At 50.3% G+C, this 21,797-nt stretch overlaps 2 protein-coding genes across 6 annotated transcripts in view; both read right to left on the bottom strand.

Annotated features, from left to right (window-relative positions):
• LOC138740751 (histone H2B 7-like) overlaps positions 1-1,526 on the bottom strand; it is a 9,711-nt gene extending 8,185 nt beyond the window's left edge. For both annotated transcript variants that reach the window (XM_069893830.1, XM_069893829.1), the window contains exon 1: positions 1,441-1,526. The gene's annotated coding sequence lies outside the window, so the exon portion shown is untranslated. The remainder of the gene's footprint in view (positions 1-1,440) is intronic.
• ppp2r5b (protein phosphatase 2, regulatory subunit B', beta) overlaps positions 1-2,923 on the bottom strand; it is a 183,108-nt gene extending 180,185 nt beyond the window's left edge. The window contains exons 1-2 of one of the 4 annotated variants that reach the window (XM_069893815.1): positions 2,831-2,923; positions 1,441-1,604 (exon numbers count right to left, since the gene is read on the bottom strand). In XM_069893815.1, the coding sequence (XP_069749916.1) occupies positions 1,441-1,534 (94 nt within the window). In that variant the 5' untranslated portion in view covers positions 1,535-1,604; positions 2,831-2,923. The other 3 variants (XM_069893819.1, XM_069893816.1, XM_069893817.1) reach the window with 3 other exon arrangements.
• Between the last annotated feature and the right edge of the window lie 18,874 nt (positions 2,924-21,797).

Raw genomic sequence — 21,797 nt, 5'->3', positions numbered from 1 at the left:
ATGTCCCACTGCTTAAAAAAAAGGCCCTAAATTAACCCACAAAATTATAGGCCGGTAATCCTGACATCAATAGTTGCTAAATTATTGGAAGGTGTTCTAAGAGATTGGATATACATATATTTGAATAGCCAGGGACAGATTAGGGATAGTCAACATAGCTTTATGCGTGGGAGAACATACAAACTCCTTATAGACAACGCAGGATTTGAAACTCGATCCTGATAGTTGGCACTGTAAAGGTGTTGCGCTAACAGCTATAGCGCAATGCCAAACGTGCCGCCCCATTTTCTCTGAAAAAAAGTTCCCTTTATGTTTCTCTTAAATCTCTCTCCCCTCACATAAATAGATACCCTTTTGTATTTGCGATTCTCACCCTGGGAATAAGGTAATGGTTGTCCACACTATCTATGCCTCTCATAATCTTGCCGACCTCTGTCAAATCACTTCTCATCCTTCTTTGCACAAGAGAAAATCCCCAGCTCTGTTAACATTTCCGAATATAACACATTCTCCAATCTAGGCAACATCCTGATAAATCTCCACCACACCCTCTCCAAAGCTTCCACATCCTTCCTGTAATGAGGTGAGTAGAACTGAACACAATGTTCCAAGTGTGTCAAACCAGAATTTTATAGCATTGCAACATTACTTCATTACTCTTGAACTCGATCCCCTAACTCATGAAGGGCAGCATACCATAAGCCTTCATGGCTTGGAACCCAAGGTCCCTCTGTTGTTCTACACTGTTAGGACTCCTTCCAAAATGCATTACTTCATCATGACTATATCCTGTTGTAACCTACTTCAACCTCTTGTACTATCTATGACATCTCCAACTTCAGTGTCATTTGCAAACTTATTGACCCATCCTTCCTCTAGGTCATTTGTGCCTTGGCTGATGTAGACAAGCATGCCATCCACTTTCTTCCCCACCCTATCTACCTGTGTCACCACTGTCAGGGAAGTGTGTACTTGTACTCCAAGGTTTCTCTGTTCCACAACACTCTTGCCCTGGTTTAACTTTCCAAAATGCATCACCTCACATTTGTCCGAGTTAAATTCCATCTGTTGTTCCTTTGTCCATTTTCCAAGTTTATCTCTTTCTTGCTGTAACTGGAAACAAACTTCCTCACTGCCCCCTCAACCACCCATTGTAATGTCCTCTGCAAACTTATTATCCTGCCACCTACATTCTCATGGAAATTGTTAATATATCTGACAAGCAATGGAGGACCCAGCACTGCAGCACACCACTGGTCACAGACTTCAATTGAAAAGATGTCAGGATGCAAAATAGGATCACAGATGGGAGAAGAGAGATTTCAGAGGGTCGTAGGACTGGGGGAGGTTGCAGAGAGCTTGATGAGGCAAGGGCCAAGGCAGGGTTGAAGACGAGGACAGGAATGCTAAATCTGTGGCAAGAGCCTGAAAGACACTCACTGTTCAGTGCCCGGTAGGAAGAGAAGACACTGATGTTCACAGTGGAGAAAGGACAGGCCCACAAGACTCGATCCATCAGATTGCAGATCCACATGGGAATGGCAGAGGGCGAGGACCAGCTCGTTCAATGGAATCACCATCTTCTCCATCTCTCCACATCAAATCTGCAAACCACAAGAAAAGCCAATCAGATCACCTCTCATTCATCTCAACTCCAGCAAGTACAAGCCAATGCCATCAGTTCAGTCCTTGACGTCAGGCTCAAATTTTAGACAGAAAGAAAATGCTGCAGATGTTGGAAATCTCAAATAAGGACAGAAACTGCTGGAAATCCTCAGCAGCTCAGGCAGTGTCTGTGGAGAAAGAAACAGAGTTGACACATGGATATGAAACTCTCAATCTCATCCCGGAGATGCTGCCTGAGCTGCTGTTTCCAGAAAGTTCTGCCTTTATCTCTAGATTTGAGACTCTATTGGCTGGTCTTGGAGGGAATTGTTTCTCTACATGGACCCTTTCAATTCAGCTGGAGTCAAGTACCCTTCCCAACCCATCGGATGTGATACCAGTGTGTGAAATAAACCCCATGGCACTGCATATCAGGCTGGAGATGAGGAGCAGAGACAATACTTTCATTCCAGCACAGCCGCGGCCCAACCAACGTTTTCTCCATGTCCCACAACCTTGTTGCTCTTCTCTCGTCTGCCCCGTTCATGAAGCATCCAAGGTCAGCTGCTCTCTCCAGAGAGCGCCAGTCGCGACAGGGCCATCTCCAGGAAATATTTCTACCCAGTCCCACTCTGCCACATCCAAATGGATGCAGTTTGGACAATCAGATCCTCCTCTCTCCCTCACTTGTCGCTGCCCATCCACTCCCCTCCTCTTCTTCCATCCACCCTTTCCATTTGCCTCCCACCCTGCCAGACTGGCCAAACCCTAATGTACTCACCCCCTCCCTGCCCCTTCACGACCCTTTCTCTGTCCCTTCCCTTTCTCTTCCCCTCCCCTCCCTTCCCATCTCCCTCACTCCCTCACGTCCCTTCACTCCATCCCCCTTCCCTCACGTTCCTTCACCCCATCCCCCTTCCCTCACCTCCCTTCACCCCATCCCCCTTCCCTCACCCCTTCCGTCACCTCGACCCCCGCCCATCCCTTCCCTCCCCCCGCCCATCCCTTCCCTCCCCCGCCCATCCCATCCCTTCCCTCTCTCCCCTCTCCATTCCCCCATCCCTTCCCCCTCTCCCCTCCCCTCATCGGCCCGACTATGGGGGCACGAGACCCCAGACCTTGGTGCCGCTCGCTCTCCTCCCCAAGTCCGAACTCCCACCCGGCAGCATCTCAAGAAGGGGACCGAGCACGCGGGTCTCTCGCTCCCGCCCGGGGCAAGTCTCACCTCCACCCACAGCTCCGGCCTCCTCCGTGCAGCGGCCCGTTGCTGAGGGAACGATGCTCGCAGGCTCCGTGACGTCAGTGCGCACACGCCTTGGTCGGGACAAGCCTTCACGTGACGGTGTGTCTGCCGCCGGGAGCTGTCAATCAGAGGGGCGGAGGCGGATGTCCACGTGATCATGTCATATTTGAAGAGATCGTGGACTTTAAACCAGAGGAAATGAGTTGGACCAACAATCATTTCAATCAGCTCAGGGTAGATCCACAGGAGGCTGGCAATGTCCTCAACCATGACCCTCTGGTTAAGTCAAGCCCGCCCCCTCCAGCCCGCCCCCTCCAGCCCGCCCCCTCCAGCCCGCCCCCTCCAGCCCGCCCCCTCCAGCCCGCCCCCTCCAGCCCGCCCCCTCCAGCCCGCCCCCTCCAGCCCGCCCCCTCCAGCCCGCCCCCTCCAGCCCGCCCCCTCCAGCCCGCCCCCTCCAGCCCGCCCCCTCCAGCCCGCCCCCTCCAGCCCGCCCCCTCCAGCCCGCCCCCTCCAGCCCGCCCCCTCCAGCCCGCCCCCTCCAGCCCGCCCCCTCCAGCCCGCCCCCTCCAGCCCGCCCCCTCCAGCCCGCCCCCTCCAGCCCGCCCCCTCCAGCCCGCCCCCTCCAGCCCGCCCCCTCCAGCCCGCCCCCTCCAGCCCGCCCCCTCCAGCCCGCCCCCTCCAGCCCGCCCCCTCCAGCCCGCCCCCTCCAGCCCGCCCCCTCCAGCCCGCCCCCTCCAGCCCGCCCCCTCCAGCCCGCCCCCTCCAGCCCGCCCCCTCCAGCCCGCCCCCTCCAGCCCGCCCCCTCCAGCCCGCCCCCTCCAGCCCGCCCCCTCCAGCCCGCCCCCTCCAGCCCGCCCCCTCCAGCCCGCCCCCTCCAGCCCGCCCCCTCCAGCCCGCCCCCTCCAGCCCGCCCCCTCCAGCCCGCCCCCTCCAGCCCGCCCCCTCCAGCCCGCCCCCTCCAGCCCGCCCCCTCCAGCCCGCCCCCTCCAGCCCGCCCCCTCCAGCCCGCCCCCTCCAGCCCGCCCCCTCCAGCCCGCCCCCTCCAGCCCGCCCCCTCCAGCCCGCCCCCTCCAGCCCGCCCCCTCCAGCCCGCCCCCTCCAGCCCGCCCCCTCCAGCCCGCCCCCTCCAGCCCGCCCCCTCCAGCCCGCCCCCTCCAGCCCGCCCCCTCCAGCCCGCCCCCTCCAGCCCGCCCCCTCCAGCCCGCCCCCTCCAGCCCGCCCCCTCCAGCCCGCCCCCTCCAGCCCGCCCCCTCCAGCCCGCCCCCTCCAGTGCGCGTCCCCATCCAGCGCGCCTCCCCCTGTCAAGTCAAGTGTCCTTCATGGTAAAGACTAGGGACCAGGGAGTAAATTTACAAAATATAAATTAGAAGTTAAAATATTAATGCATATACAATAAAGGTCCACGGTTCCTGATCCAAATATGTTCTGGGAATTCAGGAGCCGGATGGCTTGGGGGAAAATGTTGTTGCCCAATCTGGACATAAGAGCCCGAGTGTTACAGTTCCTCCTACCAGATGGCAGAAGGGAGAAAGGGTGAGTGAAGCCCTTCATGTTGTTTACCGCATTCTGCAGCACACTGAGCCAACCTTTCAATGTGTGGTCAGGCATCAGCACATGAATCTTTTCCTTAAGGAGGTCTTTCATTCATTTGATGAGGCCTGATGTTTGGGGGGAAGTGGGTGGTAGGATATATGCAGCAGCCACAAAGGCCCAAGTCTGAACCCTTGTACCCAGAAAATGGGAGCCCTTGTCAATTAGCCGGGGTTCCATAGATGGAGGAGAGGTATTGCTGGTCCTGTATGGTGTCCTTGCTTGCCTTAGTGTAAGGCACTGCAACCAGGACACCTGAATTTGTATTGACCGTAGTTAGAATGTAGGTCTTTGTTCGTTGGCAGGGGAGGGGGCCGATGTAATGTATTTGCCAGACCTGGCCTGCTCCAGTGCCATGCCCCTTGGGCTTAACTGCTGGCAAGTCAGGCAGTTGTCAACAGCCGTGGGTGCCTGGTCCTGAGTGAGGCAGATGCCAGAGTCTCCTGCCCAGCAGCATGTGGTTTCAGTACCCAGGTGACCACTCCTACAGTGGGCCCAGGTGGCAAGAGCTTTGGAGACCACGGCAGTGTTGTGGGTGGAAGCTGTGCAGATCTGTACCGCTTTGTTGATGGCAGCATTGTGGGCAGTGTCCTCAAGAGGGCTTCTATGTGGTGGACCGTGATGGTTCTTTGGTTGGCCTGTTCCCAAATAAACTGCCAGTGGTGGTGGCACCAAAGTGGACAGTCATGGATCTCCCACCCAGTTTCATGCCAGCGAGGCATCCAGACCTCCATCCCATTAGCCATGGCCTAAGAATCTGTATAGATATGTACCGGGCCAGTGCTGGCATGGATGGCTAATGTGATGGCAGTCAGTTCGGCCAGCTGTCTCGATCCCCCTGGCCCCTCTACAGATAGGGTCTTACCTGTTGGCAGGTGTAGGGCTGCAGCCTACCAGAGTTGGCTACTGTTCTTCAAGCAGCTGGAGCCATCCATAAACTAGGCATGTTGTCTAACATGGTCGGTGAGTGAGTCGAAAGGCCGCCCGAAGAAATGGGAGAGGGGTTATTGGAGTGGAGTTTGGGGGGGGGTATTTCCCCGCTAATGGGGAGGGCCATGACCTGTTTATTGGAGCTGGCTTATTTCCTCCGAGCCTGCCTTGGCGTGGTCAGCAATGTACCAGTGCCATCTGACGATGGTCACTTCATGGGTATGTCCCACTTTGTGGATCATGTCAGAGCTCATGATTGAGCACATGATGGAGAAGGGGCCGGAGGATGACAGTTTCACCCATTGTCTGGTGCTTTGAGGTGAGGAACGCAATGTAGCTTGTGGCAATAGTGGGGAGGCTTGCAACGCGCTAGGGGAAGGCCGTGCTCCACAGCCTGCTTTACTGCCTCGAATGCAGTCTGTTGGTGAGGTCTCCAGTGGAAGGTTGCTTTCTTGCAGGAGACTGTGTAGAACGGGTGAAGTAACATGGCAAGGTGGGGAATAAGCTGGTGCCACTAATCCAGGAGGCCCACGAAACTTGGTCCTCGTCCCTGCGGGTCCAGGTACCATGAACAGTCAATTGGCTGGGTGTGTTCCGCCAGCTGTGCTGCCAGTTGACTGAGCCACAGATCATCATTGGGCCACCTGAGAATGGCAGGTCTGGGTGTGGTGGTCCCTTCCCATTTACGGGTCCTTCAGTTCCACATAAGCACCTTCATCCACACTCCCAGCATCACATGTGGCAGTGACTGCTGCCATAACCTGGGATTGGGTCACAAACATAACCAGCTGCTCCCACACATCCATATTGAAAATTTGTCTGAGTTGCTTTCTCTGCCCCCTGCTCCAAGCGCCAATTGTATGGAAGGGTTTGTGGGTGCAGCAGAAAGCAGCTCCAAGACTCAGATCACAATCACCAATGATCACCAGTTGAACAATGAAACAGTGCAATGCCTCTCCAGTTCACACACTTACACAAGCACTCACACACTCGCACTGACTTGCACCCAACCATGGAACCTGTCAGGGAAGGAAAGGGCTCAGTGCATTGAGAGGCAAGGTGGGAGGATTCCCTGAGTGTTAGACCCTGAGGGATAAGTGCCCTTGCATCAGGGCTTCCCACATAGATTTCACAGCTTCCCACTCCGGGGAATACGGAGGACTGTGGCTCTGGTCCGGTATCTCCATACTCTAGTTAGCCTTAGGAAGCTCAGTGCCATTCTCACAGATAACATCCACCATAGCAACCTCGATCAGAGCAGGGAGCAGGAGCATTGCCACGTGGATGGAAAGAGAGAGAGAGAGAGAGAGAACCCACTCAGACTTAAATTTGCTCTTCTCTATTGAACAAGGACCAATGATAGGGCCTGAATTTCCCGCTCTGCACAGCAAAGGCCAATGACCAGGCCAGCCAATGACAGTGTCAGGCTTGTGGGCGAACATGCACCTGATTGGCTAGTTGCTGGACAGTGGGGGGTGGTTTTCGATAAAAGGAGATCGCTGATTGGCCAACAGTGCATGGCTACAATGTCGCAATTCCATGTGCCAATCCATGCTCTCGGCTTGTCTGCCTTTCCTCCAATACTCCCTTGCATTGAGATAGATGCACCTGAGAATATTTCCACCATGTACAACCCATCAACTTCTAATGGAGCCAGCAATTTTCACATAATCCTTTCCCTCCTCTACTCTCCATCTGGAAACTATAGGCTGGTAAGCCTGATGTCCGTAGTAGGAAAATTATTTGTAGGGTTCCTAAGAGATTGGATATACAAATGTTTGGATAGCTAAGGACTGAATTCAGACAGTCAACATGGCTTTGTGAGTGGTAGGTTGTTTAACCAATCTTATAAAGTATTTTGAGGAGGTCACCAGGAATTTTGATGAAGGCTGTGGATGTTGTCTACAAGGCCTTTGAAAAGGTCCCAGTTGGGATGTTACTCAGGATGGTTCAGACACTCGGTGTTCATGGTGAAGTGGTGAACTGGATTCGACATTACGGAAGAAGCTAGAGAATGGGAGTGGATGATTGCTTCTCAGTCTGGAGCCCTGTGACTAGTGGTGTGCCTCAGGGGGCCGGTGCTGCGACCATTGTTGTTAGTCATCTACTGTATATCAATGATTTAGATCCATGGTTTTCAAACTTTTTCTTTCCGTTCACAAACCACCTTAAGTAATACCTAAACTTTTGGTAAAAACACAAAATGCTGGAGATGCTCAGCTGATCAAACAGCCTCCTTTATGTTGCAAAGGTAAAAATCCATAACTGACGTTTCGGGCTCGAACTCTTCATCAAAATGCGAGAGGGCGAGGGAGGTGGTGGTAAAAGCAGGTTGAGAAGGGAGGGAGGGGACAGCAGTGATCAGGGGGAAGAGGGATGGCTGGGCCTCCGTGAGGTCAGGGACAGGCCTTGTGCCCCATCTCACTCTGAGCTCACAATGGACTGGCCCTCAGAACTGTGGGGGACCTGAGGCTCAGGGCAGTCTTTTGGGGAGAGCAGCAAGACAGCAGTTCATCCCAGAGCCTGCCCCCAACAGGGGGACTGATCTCATTTGGAACCAGTCCTGATTGGAGCAGAAATGGTCCACAGCCAATCAGAGAAGGTGAGGGAGTGGAGATGGGGTTTACCAGGAGAGTGTTGGGGGAAATCGGGAGGGGAAGAGCCATGGGTGAGCACCATCCCATCACACCCTCCTGTGATGGGACAAAGAGTGAAGGTCCATCGGGGAGCTGGGGTGGAGAATGTTGCCCTGGATAGTGCCGTACCACCACTCCCTCAGTCGCCTCACCGACACTCCAGCCAGCTGTTGTTTCACCAGTCATTCATGGGTCGAGGTAGCCGGCAGTTGAGGGTGCGGGGTGAATTGCCTGCTTGCCCCTATCAGGGTGACATCAGGGCCCGTGTAGTGTTGGAGTGGGAGCACATGGTGTCTGAGGAGGCAGTGGGCGAGTTTCACCAACAATGTGTTGTCGGCAGTGATATCCAGATATTAATCGGAACCTGTAAAGTGTGTGTCCTTGTGGGGCGGTACTGATTTACCGTTTATTGCCAACTTTCTACAAAGTAAATGATTTAAATTTAAATACGTTTCGATATAGTTCTGTGTATAGTTAGCATCTTTTTGTCATGTTGGTGTCATTTGAATAAAAATTTGTTAAAAAAGGTCCATCCACACCATCCTGACTGACACTCCTGGGTCAGCTTCCTTTTTTTAAAATCATGTAATATAAAGCCTTTGTCTGCAGTAAGGCAAAATCTCCACAAGCATTGCTGGTGCCCTTATCAACAGGACAAAGAAAAGAGAGTCCCTTCATAAACACCGTGTCTGTGGATTCGCCTCCAGTGTTCCCGCAGCCTCTGTAGCTGCACAGACTTGAGGTGGGATGGTTGATGCCATCGATAGGGACCGGGGTTTGAATCCCGAGCTGACTGTAAGGAAGTTTGTACGTTCTCCCTGTGTCTGCGTGGGTTTTCCCTGGGGGCTCCGGTTTTCTCCCACCATTCAAAACGTACTGGGGTGTAGATTAATTGGGTGTAAATTGGGCGGCACAGACTTGTGGGCTGGAAGGGCACATGTTTAAATTTTTAAAAATAAATTTAAAATTGAACAGGCTCCAGTTCAAATTAACAGCACTCCAAGCCCCCGATCCAAACCTCCAATGCGATCAGAAGCCTTCACTGCCTGAGGCCCTTCGGGAACCCTTCGAATCCCGTTTCGGATACCTGGTTCGCATGAGTCAGTCTCTGGCAGCCCGTGTGGGGTCGCCACAGCCTATGGGAGTCCTTCAGTCGCTGAGCCCCTTGCTGGTCCATTGCCGTGGTCACCATCCTCTGCTTCTCCTTCTCAACAGGTGGGAGGGGTGTTTTCTTCTTTTCTGCTCCCTCGGGAGTGGGTGGGGGGTGGAGTGTTCTCATTTCTGGTCCCCTGTGGCGGGACAGGGTGTTCTCCCTGTTTCTGGTCCCCTGTGGGGTGGGGAATGTTCTCTCCATTTCTGGTCCCCTGTTGGGTGGATGTTCTCCCCATTTCTAGTCCTTTGTGGTGGGGGTGGGGTGGGATGTTAATGTTTCTGGTCCCCTGCAGGGGGTGGGTGTTCTTCCCATTTCTGGCCCATATGGGATGGGGGGGGGAATGTTCTCCCGGTTTCTAGTCCCCTTGGAGTCTGAACCCCCTGATGGTCCGCTGCCCAGCACAGGCACCACCATCTTGGGTACAGACCCTCATGATTGAAGGATTTGAATAACAAACACCATTGGCAGTTAGTTGTCTATATCAATGATCTGGATGATGTGGTCAATTGGATCAGCAAATTTGCTGATGACACAAATATAGGAGGTGTTGTGGACAGCGAGGAAGATTTTCAAAGCTTGCAGAGGGATCTGGACCAACTGGGAAAAGGGTCAAAAAATGGCAGATGGAGTTTAATGTAGACAAATGTGAGATGATGCATTTTGGAAGGGCCAACCAAAGTAGGACATACATGATAAATGGTCGGGCACTGAGGAGTGCGGAGAAACAGAGAGATCTGGGGATACAGATACATAGTTTCCTGAAGGTGGTGTTGCAGGTGGACAGGGTTATAAAGAAAACTTTTGGCATCTTAGCCTTTATAAATCAAAGTATTGAGTCTAGGAGTTGGGATGTTATTTGAAGTTGTTTAAGACATAGGTGAGGCCAAATTGTGTGTAGTTCTGGGTGCCAAACTACAGGAAGGATATCAGTAAGATTGAAAGAGTGCAGAGAAGATTTACGAGGATGTTTCTCTGATTCCAAGAACTGAGTTACAGGGAAAGGTTAATCAGGTTAGGACTTTATTCCTTGGAGTGAAGAAGAATGAGGGGGGATTTGATTGAGGTTTACAAGATTATGAGAAGTATAGACAGAATGGATGTGAAAAGGCTTTTTCTGCTTAGATTGGGGGAAGATAAATATGAGAGGTCATAGTTTTAAGCTGAAAGGTGAAATTTTTAGGGGGATCATCTTCACTCACAGAGTGGTGGAAGTGTGGAATGAGCTGCCAAGTGACGTGGTGAATGCAGGCTCGATCACATGTTTTAAGAATAAATTGGACAGATACATGACTGGGAGTGGTCTGGAGGGCTATGGAATGGGAGCAGGTCAATGGGACTAGGGAGATGATGGTCAGCACAGTCTAGAAGGGTCAAATGGCCTGTTTTCTATGTTGTAGCATTCTATGGGTCTGTTAACAGACCATTGAAAGCCTGATTAGAATCATTGACCTTAGAATTGTGCGATAGGATCCTGCAGAGCAGTGCTGACCTGCACTCTTGGAATGAGACACAGATTGAAGGTCCATTGACACCATCCTGACCAACAGTCCTGGGGTCAAACACTAATTGAAAATCTTTCTACACAGTCCAATTACATGCTCAGATTCAAATTGTACTTCTGTCTCCGTATCCCTGGGACAAACCTCACTGGGAGCATTGTGCACAGTTCCCGATCTATGTAACCCTGGGATGAACCTCATTAGGAATGCCATGCACAGTTTCTAGTTTCCATTACCTTGGGTCAGACCACACTGGGAACACCTTGCGCTCTGTATCCCTGGGTCAGACTACACCAGGAGCACTGTGCACAGTTCCCGGTTCTGTAACCCTGGGTCAGACCACACTGGGAGCACTGTACACAGTTCCTGGTCTCCGTATCCCTGGCTCAGACCACACCAGGAAACTATGCACAGTGGCCGGTCTCCATATCCCATGGTCAGACCACACGGGTCCAATGCTCTGAAACCCTGGGACAGTCCTTACTGGGAACACCGTGCACAATTCCCCATCTCTGCCACCCTGGGTCAGATCTCACCGGGAGACCCGTATGCTACCCAAAACTGCACATGGCCGCAAGACCTGACAGTCAGTGTCTTGTCCATCTTTTCCCACAGAGCTACAAAGATTCCAAGGGACATCCCCGTTGCAGAAAGCACTGCTGCTTCTGCTGTCAGGCCTCAAAGGCTTCTGCATCTCACCAGAGCTTTCACAGATTAATCTGTCTCAGACAGAACTCAGGGAAATCCCTGCTCACACTGACATCTGTGAGGAGTCTACACCCACAGGTACGGAGAGTGTGGGCTGGGATTGCAGCTTAAATCTGCAGGATGTTGGGCACAGCAAATATATATCAAACAGCACTGTGGTCAGCTCTGGGCAGGTAGAGTGAGAATCACAGGTGACTTGATTGTCAGGGGAACAGATTCTGCAGATGCAACCCAGGGGCACAGATGACATGAACTATGTCATGAACTCATGGTGTGGTCTGACTCAGGGGAACTGAAATTGGGATCTCTGCCTATGGCTCAAGGTTTATCTAACATAGAGGTACAAGTCCGCGAACTGTATATGGGGCTCACAGTGTGGAGAAACCAGGGCTACACAGTCTAGGAACTGTGTATGGGATCATGTTGTGTTCTAACCCAAGAGTACAGAGTCCACAAACTGTGTATGAGGCTTACAGTGTGGTGCAATTCCCATTCTTTCTATGTTTGGGTTAGACCACACCGTAAGCTCCATGCACAGTTCACAGTCTCCGTACCCCTGAGACAGAGCAAACCGTGAACATCATGCACTGTCCCTGGTCTCTGTATCCTTGGGTGAGACCACATAATGTGCTCCATGCACAGTTCCAAGACACTGTAGCCCTGTTAGACCACACTGTGAGCCTCATGAACTGATCCCATACTCTGTGCCCCTGTACCATATTGCACACCATACTGTGAGTCCATACACAGTTGCCAATCACTGTACTCCTTGTTTAGACCACAGTTCCTGGATGCTGTATATATGGGCTAGGCTATACAGTGGGCCCCATCACAGTTCCTGGAATCTGTATCCCTGGGTTTGACCACACCGTGTGTCACCTGCACAAATCTCTGTTTGTGAACTCCTGGGATAGACCACACAGTGAGCCCCACGCAGTCCCCAAACTCCTTCTCCATGGGTCAGACCACTCTGTGAGTCTCATTTGAGGTTCCCGTACTCTGTGACCCTGGGTTAGACAACATCATGAGCCCCATGCACGGTTTTCTGTCTATGTACCCTTGGGTTAGACTGCATAGTGAGCTCCATGCATTTTCCCAGTGTCTGCCTTTATGTATCACATCATGACCCCTTTGTGCAGTTCCCTGACTTGGTACCCATGGGTAAGACCACACCCTGAGCCACATGAACAGTTGCTGGTCTCTGTACTGTGGCTGAGACCACACTCTGAGCACCATAACCAGTTCCTAGACACTGTTTTCATGGGCTAGGCCACCTTAACCCTAACCCCATGCCCAGTTCATGCTCTCTGTCTCCATGTGACAGATTGCACCGTGAGGCCCATGCGTAATTCCCAGTTATTCTACCCCTGAGTTAGACCACATTGTGAGCACCATGCACAGTTCCTGATCTCTGTGCCCCTGGGTTAGTCCACGTCATGAGCCCTATGCACAGTTCCCATTCTCTGTACCTTTATGTTAGACCACAGTTTGAGTCCCATGCACAGTTCCTGGACTCAAGACCCCTGGTTTATACTTGTCCTGGATAAACTTGTTCCTTTCACTTTGTTCGTTTTAGATTGGTCACAGTGTTTGAGCTACCGAAAGAAAACAGAGACATAAGCCGAGAGCACTTCAGTTTATACAAATCTTTATTACAAAATCTTAAACTGATTTCAAACTACAATAAACAAGCCCTTCCCAATTATACTTATCAATGCCTGGACTGGTCCCAACTGCTGAAGCGAGGCAACGACTGCACACTTGTAGTAGGTTGTCGGGGCGCCGGCTGAGAGACGTTGCCACCCCTCAGAGAGTCTGAAACTTCAGCAGTGGGACCATGGCTTATATTACCCAAAAATTGCTTACTCAAGCACCTATTCCCTGCGTTAAAAAAAGATAACCGAGCACGCCTAGGCTTCTATCAAATACCACAACTTTCTAGCTTATCACTTTGAATACAATGATTTACTTAGCTTCAAGGTCTCGCCTGACAGTCTGTGACCAACAATCCCATCAATCTCAAAATTCAACCGGTTAACAAGCAGGAAGATTAAACGTTCTTGGTACCAGATGTCTTTTTGTCAGATAACTGCATCTCTGGGCCCCATGGTGGAATTTAGCTTCTGTCTGCTGATTCTTACATTATTCTCAAAGTACGTTACTGATTCTTAGCCTTGCATAAGCAAAAGCATGGTTTAAATCCTCCATTACAATACTACACCATGATATCCATGTAGAGTTCCTATTTTCTGTACCCCTGGGTTAGAACACACTGTGAGCCCCACACACAGTTCCCAGATTCTGTCTTCCTGGGTCAGACCACTATGTGAGCCCCATCTACATTTCCTGGTCACTGTACGCCAAGTTGGAACCACAACATGAGCCCCATGCAAAGTTCCTGGTCTCTGTCCCACTGGGTGAGACCACACCCTGAGTCACATGCACAATTCCCTGGGTCAGACTACACTGGGAGCACCATGCAGGTCCAATGCTCTGAAACCCTTGGACAGACCTCACTGGGAACACTGTGCACAATTCCCCAAATCTGCCACCCTGGGTCGGATTTCACTGGGAGACCGTGGGTCGGATTTCACTGGGAGACCCATATGCTGGCCAAACTGCACGCTGTCCCAAGACCTGTATCTTGTCCATTTTTTCCCACAGAGCTCCAAAGATTGCAAAGGAAATCCCTGTTGCAAATGCGCCACTACTTCTACTGTCTGCTCTCAAAGGGCTTCACCTGTCTTCTACAATGCCTATGCTTCTCACCAGAGGGTTCACAGGATATCAGGCTCAGACAGAATTCAGGGAAATCCCCGCTTGCCCTGAGATCTGCGAGGAGTCTATACCCACAGGTACAGAGTGTGGGCTGTGATTGTAGCTTAAATCTGCAGGATGTTGGGCACAGCAAATGTATATCAAGCAGCACTGCGATCAGCTCTGAGCCTCAGAAGGGAAAGGGAAGGCAAGTAGAGCGAGAGTCACAGGGGACTTGATTGTCAGGGGAACAGATTCTGCAGATGCAACCCAGGGGTCCAACCCAGGGGTACAGTCTACAGGAACTATGTAAAGACTCATGGTGTGGTCTGACTCAGGGGTATGGAATCTGGGATTTGTACATGGATCTCATGGTGTGGACTGACCCAGGGGAACTGAAATTGGGAACTGGTGCCTATGGCTCAAGGTGTGTCTAACATAGAGGTATGGTTCTGCGAACTGTGTATGGGGCTCACAGTGTGGTCTAATCCAGGTTTACAGAGACCAGGAACTATGAATGGGGGTCATGTTATGTTCTAAGGGGTACAGAGTCCATGAACTCTGGGGAGCGCAGTGTGGCCTAACCCAAGGGTACACACAGTGAGCACCCCGCAGTTCCCAGACTCCATTTCATGGGTCATACCATTCTGTGAGTCTCATTCGAGTTCCTGTACTCTGTGATCCTGGGTCAGACAACATCATGAGCCCCATGCAGTTTCGTGTCTATGTACCCTTGGTTTAGACCACATTGTGAGCCCTATGTATTGTTCCCAGTGTTTGTGTTCATGTGTCAGACCACACCATAAGCCCTTTGCGTAGTTCCGTGACTCAGTACCCATGTGTGAGACCTCACCCAGAGCCTCATGCACAATTCTCGATTTCTGTATCCCTGGGTTAGGCCACAGCGTGAGCCCCATGCACAGCTCCCAGACTCTGTACTTCTGTTAGACCACACTCTGAGCCCCATGCCCAGTTCCTGGACACTGTTCCTCTGGGCTAGGCCACAGCTTAATTGCCATTCACGGATCTCAGTCTCTGTCTCCATGTGACAGATCGCATTATAAGGCCCATACACATTTCCCAGTTATTCTACCCCTGAGTTAGACCACATCATAAGCACCATGCAGAGTTCCTGGTCTCTGTACCCTGGGTTAGACCACACCATGAGCCCCATGCAGAGTTCCCAGACTCTGGAAGCCTGATTTACACCACACTGTGATACCCATGTTGAGTTCTTGGTCCCTGTAGCCCTGCGTTAGACCACATTGTGAGTCCCACATGCTGTTCCCAGATTCTGTCTCCATGGGTCAGACCACAATGTGAGTCCATCCACATTTCCCAGTCTCTGTACCCCAAGTTGGAACCACAACATGAGCTCCATGCACTGTTCCCGGGCTCTGTAGCCCTGGGTTAGATCACGTCCTGAGCCCCATGCACAGTTCCCAGTCTCTACCCCTGGGTTAGACCACACCCTGAGCCCCATGCACAGTTCCTGGTCACTATCTCCCTGGGTTACACCACACTATCAGCATCATGCACAGTTCACAGTCTCGGTTCCCCTGGGTTAGACTACAATGTAAGCTCCATGCACAATTTCCAGTTTTGTTCTCCAGAGTAAGACCAAATCATGAGCCCCATTCTCAGTTCCCAGTCTCTTTTCTCCTTGGGTAGACCACAGCTTGAGCCCCATGCAGAGTTCCTAGATGTAGGACCCCTGTTTTAGACCACACTGTGATCCTATTCTTTGTGCCCCCTGAGTGAGACCAAACACTGAGCCCTAGGCACAGTTCCCAGACTTTGGACCCCTTGTGACAGATCATACTGTGAGCCCCATGAACAGATCCCAGACTCTGAATATGTGGATCAGACCACACTGTGATTCCCATGCACAGTTCCTGGTAACTGAACCCCAGGGTGTGACCACACTGTGAGCCCCAGGCATAGTTCCTGGTCTCTGTACCTCTGCGTTAGACCAAACTGTGAGCCTTATAAACAGTTCCCAGACTCTATCCTCCTGTATTAGACCACAACGTGAACTCCATGCATAATTCCCAGACTCTGCCTCCATGGGTGAGACCACACCGTGAGAGCCAGACACAGTTCCAAGTTTCTGTATTCCTGGGATAGACCAGGCTGTAAGTCCTGTTCTCTGTACCTCTGGTTCAGACTACATCATGAGCCGCATGCACAGTTCCCAGACTCTGTACCTCTGCATTAGACCACGCCCTGAGTCTCATGCACAGCTCCCAGTCACTGTCTCCATGGTTTATACCGCACCTCTAAGCTTCAGGCACAGTTCCGAGTTTTTGTTCTCCTGGGTTAGACCACACTGTAAGCTCCATGCACAGTACCCACTTTTTGTACCTCAGTGTGGGACCATTCTCCTGTGTTGGACTACATTGTGAGCCCCATGTACAGTTCCCAGTCTCTGGACCCCTGGGTGAGAACACAAAGTGAATCCCATGCATAGCTTCTGCTCTTTGTACCACGGGCTTATACCATACCGTGAGGCTCATGCACAGTTCTTGGACTCTGTGTGTCTGCGTTAGACCATACCTTGAGCCCCATGCCCAGTTCCTGGACACTGTTCCCCTGGTTAGGACAGCTTAAGCACCATGCACAGTTCCTTATTTCTGTCTCCATGTGTCAGACCACACCATGAGGCCCATGCACAATTCTTAGTTATTCTATCCCTGAGTTGGACAACATTGTGAGCCCCATACACAATTCCCAGTTACGGTACCCCTGAGTAAGACCAGATCGTGAGCCCCATGCACAGTTCCTAGTCTCTGTATTCCTGAGTCAGACCACATTGGGACCCTCATACACAATTCCTGGTCTCTATTTCTTGGGAGAGGCAGAACACAGCCCCAGGCACAGCTCCTGGTCTCCGTACCATTGGGTTAGACCACATTGTGAGACACATGCACACTTCCTGGTCTCCATACCTCTGTGCTAGACCAAACTATGAGCCCCATGGTCAGTTCCTGGTCTCTGGACCCTGGGTTAAACCACACCATTATACCCATGTACAGTTCTTTGTCTCTGTACCCCTGGGTAAGACCATACTGCGAGTCCACACGCAGTTCCCAGAGTCTGTCTCCATGGTTCAGACCACAATGTTAACCCCATCTACATTTCCTGGTCTCTGTACTCCAAGTTGGGACCACAACATGAACCCCATGCAAAGTTCCTGGTGTCTGTACCCCTGCGTGGAACCATATTGTGAGCCCCATGCTCAATTCCCAGACTCTGTACTACTGGGTTAGAGAGTCCCATGCACAATTTCCAAACTCTAGACCACTGGGTTACACTACACCATGAGCCCCTTGCATAGATCCTGGTCTCTGTAACCCTGCGTTAGACCACACCATGAGCATCATGCACAATTCCCAGTACCCCTGGGTTAGACCAAGCACTGAGTCCCATGCACTGTTTTTGGTCTCTACCCCTGAGTTAGAATAGATTGTGAGCCCCATGTACAGTTCCCAGTCTCTGTCCTCCTGGGTTAGACCACACCCTGAACCCCATGCACAGTTCCTGGATGCTGTATCCCTGGCTGGCCAAACATTTAACCTCACACACAGTTCCCAGTCTCTGTACTTCTGCTTTAGGCCACACCGTGAGCTCAAACACATAGTTCCTGGATGCTTTATCCTTGGGATAGTCCACACCGTGAGCCCCAGTCACAGATTCAATACCCCTGGATTAGACCACAACACAAATCCCATACGCAGTTCCCGGACACTATCCACCTGTGTTAAACCAAACTGTGCCTTACAAACAGTTCCCTCTCTCTGTACCTTTGTATTAGGTCACAGCTTAAGACCAGTGCACAGTTCCCAGGCCCTGTCTCTGTGGATTAGACCACACCTTGAGCCTCATGCACAGTTCCCAGACTCTATACCTGTGTTACACCAAACCGTGATCCCCATGCAAAGTTCCAGGACTCTGCACCTTGGCGTTAGACCACATCATGAGCTCCATGCACAATTCCTGGACTATGTACCCCTGGGTTAGACCACACCATGACCCCATTCACACACTGCTCCTGGACTCTGTACCCCTAGGTTAGACCAAGCACTGAGCCCCATGCAAAATTCCTGGTCTCTACCCCTGGGTTAAAATAGATCGTGAGGCCCATGTACAGTTTCTAACCCCTGGGTTAGACACAGTTCCTGGTCTCTACCACTGGATTAGACCACACTGTGAGCTCCATGCACCTGGTCTCCTGGTCTCTACCCCTGCGGTAGACCACATCCAGAGGTCCATGCACAATTTAAAAAAATTCACACTGTCAACCATATCAATCAAAATACATACAAACATTTCCATTTTAAATATACACAATGCCATTTTCTCCCCTTACCTTCCCTCCCCCCCTTCCCACCCCCTCCAAACCCATTAAACATTCAACATATACAGTACAATAAAACCATTAATCAATGAAAATAAACAAGAAAATTCTGTCATCTACTTTTACACACTGGGTCAGTTCATTTTGTCTTCTTATCATTTTAGGCAGTGGAGGTCCGAGACAAGCACTCTCTGTTATGTTCCATGTACGGTTCCCAAATTTGTTCAAATAATGTGACTTTATTTTTTAAATTATATGTTTTTTTTCCAATGGAATACATTTATTTATTTCTATGTACCATTGCTGTATTCTCAGGCTCTCTTCTGATTTCCAAGTTGACATTATACATTTTTTTGCTATTATAATAAATCTTTTTTGTGCTTTATCCAATTTGAGGCCTAATTCTTTACTTCTTATATTACTTAGAAGAAAGATCTCTGGATTTTTTTGGTATGTTGCTTTTTTGTGATTTTATTTAAAACCTGATTTAGATCTTCCCAAAACTTTTTCACTTTCTCACATGCCCAAATTGCATGTACTGTTGTTCCCATTTCCTTCTTACAGTGAAAACATCTATCTGATAATGTTGGATCCCATTTATTTAACTTTTGGGGTGTGATATATAATCTGTGTAACCAATTATACTGTATCATGCGTAACCTTGTGTTTATTATATTCCTCATAGTTTTCAGGGGTTCTACGAGGCTCTAAAGGCTGTGTACGGCCCCTCACCCCAAGTCCAAAGCCCGCTGTGCAGCTCAGACGGCAAAGTCCTCCTCAGCGACAAGATCTCCATCCTCAACCGATGGTCAGAACACTTCCAATCTCTTTTCAGTGCCAACCGCTCAGTCCAAGATTCCGCCCTGCTCCAGCTCCCTCAACAGCCCCTAAGGCTAGAACTGGATGAGGTCCTCACCCAGGATGAGACATATAAGGCAATCGAACAACTGAAAAGTGACAAAGCAGCAGGTATGGATGGAATCCCCCCAGAGGTCTGGAAGGCTGGCGGCAAAACTCTGCATGTCAAACTGCATGAGTTTTTCAAGCTTTGTTGGGACCAAGGAAAACTGCCTCAGGACTTTGTGATGCCACCATCATCACCCTGTACAAAAACAAAGGCGAGAAATCAGACTGCTCAAACTACAGGGGAATCACGCTGCTCTCCAATGCAGGTAAAATCTTCGCTAGGATTCTCCTAAATAGAATAATACCTAGTGTCGCCGAGAATATTCTCCCAGAATCACAGTGCGGCTTTCGTGCAAACAGAGGAACTACTGACATGGTCTTTGCCCTCAGACAGCTCCAAGAAAAGTGCAGAGAACAAAACAAAGGACTCTACATCACCTTTGTTGACCTCACCAAAGCCTTCGACACCGTGAGCAGGAAAGGGCTTTGGCAAATACTAGAGCGCATCGGATGCCCCCCAAAGTTCCTCAACATGGTTATCCAACTGCACGAAAACCAACAAGGTCGGGTCAGATACAGCAATGAGCTCTCTGAACCCTTCTCCATTAACAATGGCGTGAAGCAAGGCTGTGTTCTCGCACCAACCCTCTTTTCAATCTTCTTCAGCATGATGCTGAACCAAGCCATGAAAGACCTCAACAATGAAGACGCTGTTTACATCCGGTACTGCACGGATGGCAGTCTCTTCAATCTGAGGCGCCTGCAAGCTCACACCAAGACACAAGAGAAACTTGTCCGTGAACTACTCTTTGTAGACGATGCCGCTTTAGTTGCCCATTCAGAGCCAGCTCTTCAGCGCTTGACGTCCTGTTTTGCGGAAACTGCCAAAATGTTTGGCCTGGAAGTCAGCCTGAAGAAAACTGAGGTCCTCCATCAGCCAGCTCCCCACCATGACTACCAGCACCCCCACATCTCCATCGGGCACACAAAACTCAAAACGGTCAACCAGTTTACTTATCTCGGCTGCACCATTTCATCAGATGCAAGGATCGACAACGAGATAGACAACAGACTCGCCAAGGCAAATAGCGCCTTTGGAAGACTGCACAAAAGAGTCTGGAAAAACAACCAACTGAAAAACCTCACAAAGATAAGCGTATACAGAGCCGTTGTCATACCTGCACTCCTGTTCGGCTCCGAATCATGGGTCCTCTACCGGCATCACCTACGGCTCCTAGAGCGTTGTCTCCGCTCCATCCTCAACATTCATTGGAGCGCTTTCATCCCTAACGTCGAAGTACTCGAGATGGCAGAGGTCGACAACATCGAGTCCACGTTGCTGAAGATCCAACTGCGCTGGGTAGGTCACGTCTCCAGAATGGAGGACCATCGCCTTCCCAAGATCGTGTTATATTGCGAGCTCTCCACTGGCCACCGTGACAGAGGTGCACCAAAGAAGAGGTACAAGGACTGCCTAAAGAAATCTCTTGGTGCCTGCCACATTGACCACCGCCAGTGGGCTGATATCGGCTCAAACCATGCATCTTGGTGCCTCACAGTTCGGCGGGCAGCAACCTCCTTTGAAGAAGACCGCAGAGCCCACCTCACTGACAAAAGGCAAAGGAGGAAAAACCCAACACCCAACCCCAACCAACCAATTTTCCCCTGCAACCGCTGCAACCGTGTCTGCCTGTCCCGCATCGGACTTGTCAGCCACAAACGAGCCTGCAGCTGACGTGGACACTTACCCCCTCCATAAATCTTTGTCCACGAAGCCAAGCCAAAGAAAGAATAGTTCCAGAGCATAACTTTTCCCATATTTCATTTTTTATTTTTATGTTTGAATCTTTTTCCCACTTTTGTTTGGGTTTATAGTTTATTTCATCACTTTCCTTCTCTTGCAGCTTGATGTACATGTTCGTTATAAATCTTTTAATTATCATTGTTTTGTAATCACATATTCAAAGCTGCTTCCTTCTGGTAATCTCAGTCTGCTTCCCAATTTATCCTTTAAGTAGGCTTTCAGTTGATGTATGCAAACATGAGTTATTCTATATTTGTACTTCATTTGTTCAACTGTTAATAAATTATTTCCCAAAAAATAATTTTCTATTCTTTTAATTCCTTTTCTCTCCCATTCTCTAAAGGAAAGTTTATCCATTGTAAAAGGGATTAGTTGATATTGCGTCAATAATAATTTTGGTAGTTGGTAATTTTTTATTTTTCCTTTCTAAGTGAATCTTCTTCCATCTATTGAGTAAATGATGCAGTACTGGTGAGCTTTTATATTGCACCAACTTTTCATCCCACTTATAAAGTATATGTTCTGGTACCTTCTCCCCTATTTTATCTAGCTCTATCTTCGTCCAATCTGGTTTTTCCCTTGTCTGATAAAAATCTGATAAATACCTTA

The sequence above is a fragment of the Narcine bancroftii genome, chromosome 8 (genome assembly GCF_036971445.1).
Source record: "Narcine bancroftii isolate sNarBan1 chromosome 8, sNarBan1.hap1, whole genome shotgun sequence".
Lineage (NCBI taxonomy): Eukaryota > Metazoa > Chordata > Chondrichthyes > Torpediniformes > Narcinidae > Narcine > Narcine bancroftii.
The sequence above is the reverse complement of the archived record's forward strand: the minus strand, read 5'-3'. Positions and strand labels throughout refer to the sequence as shown.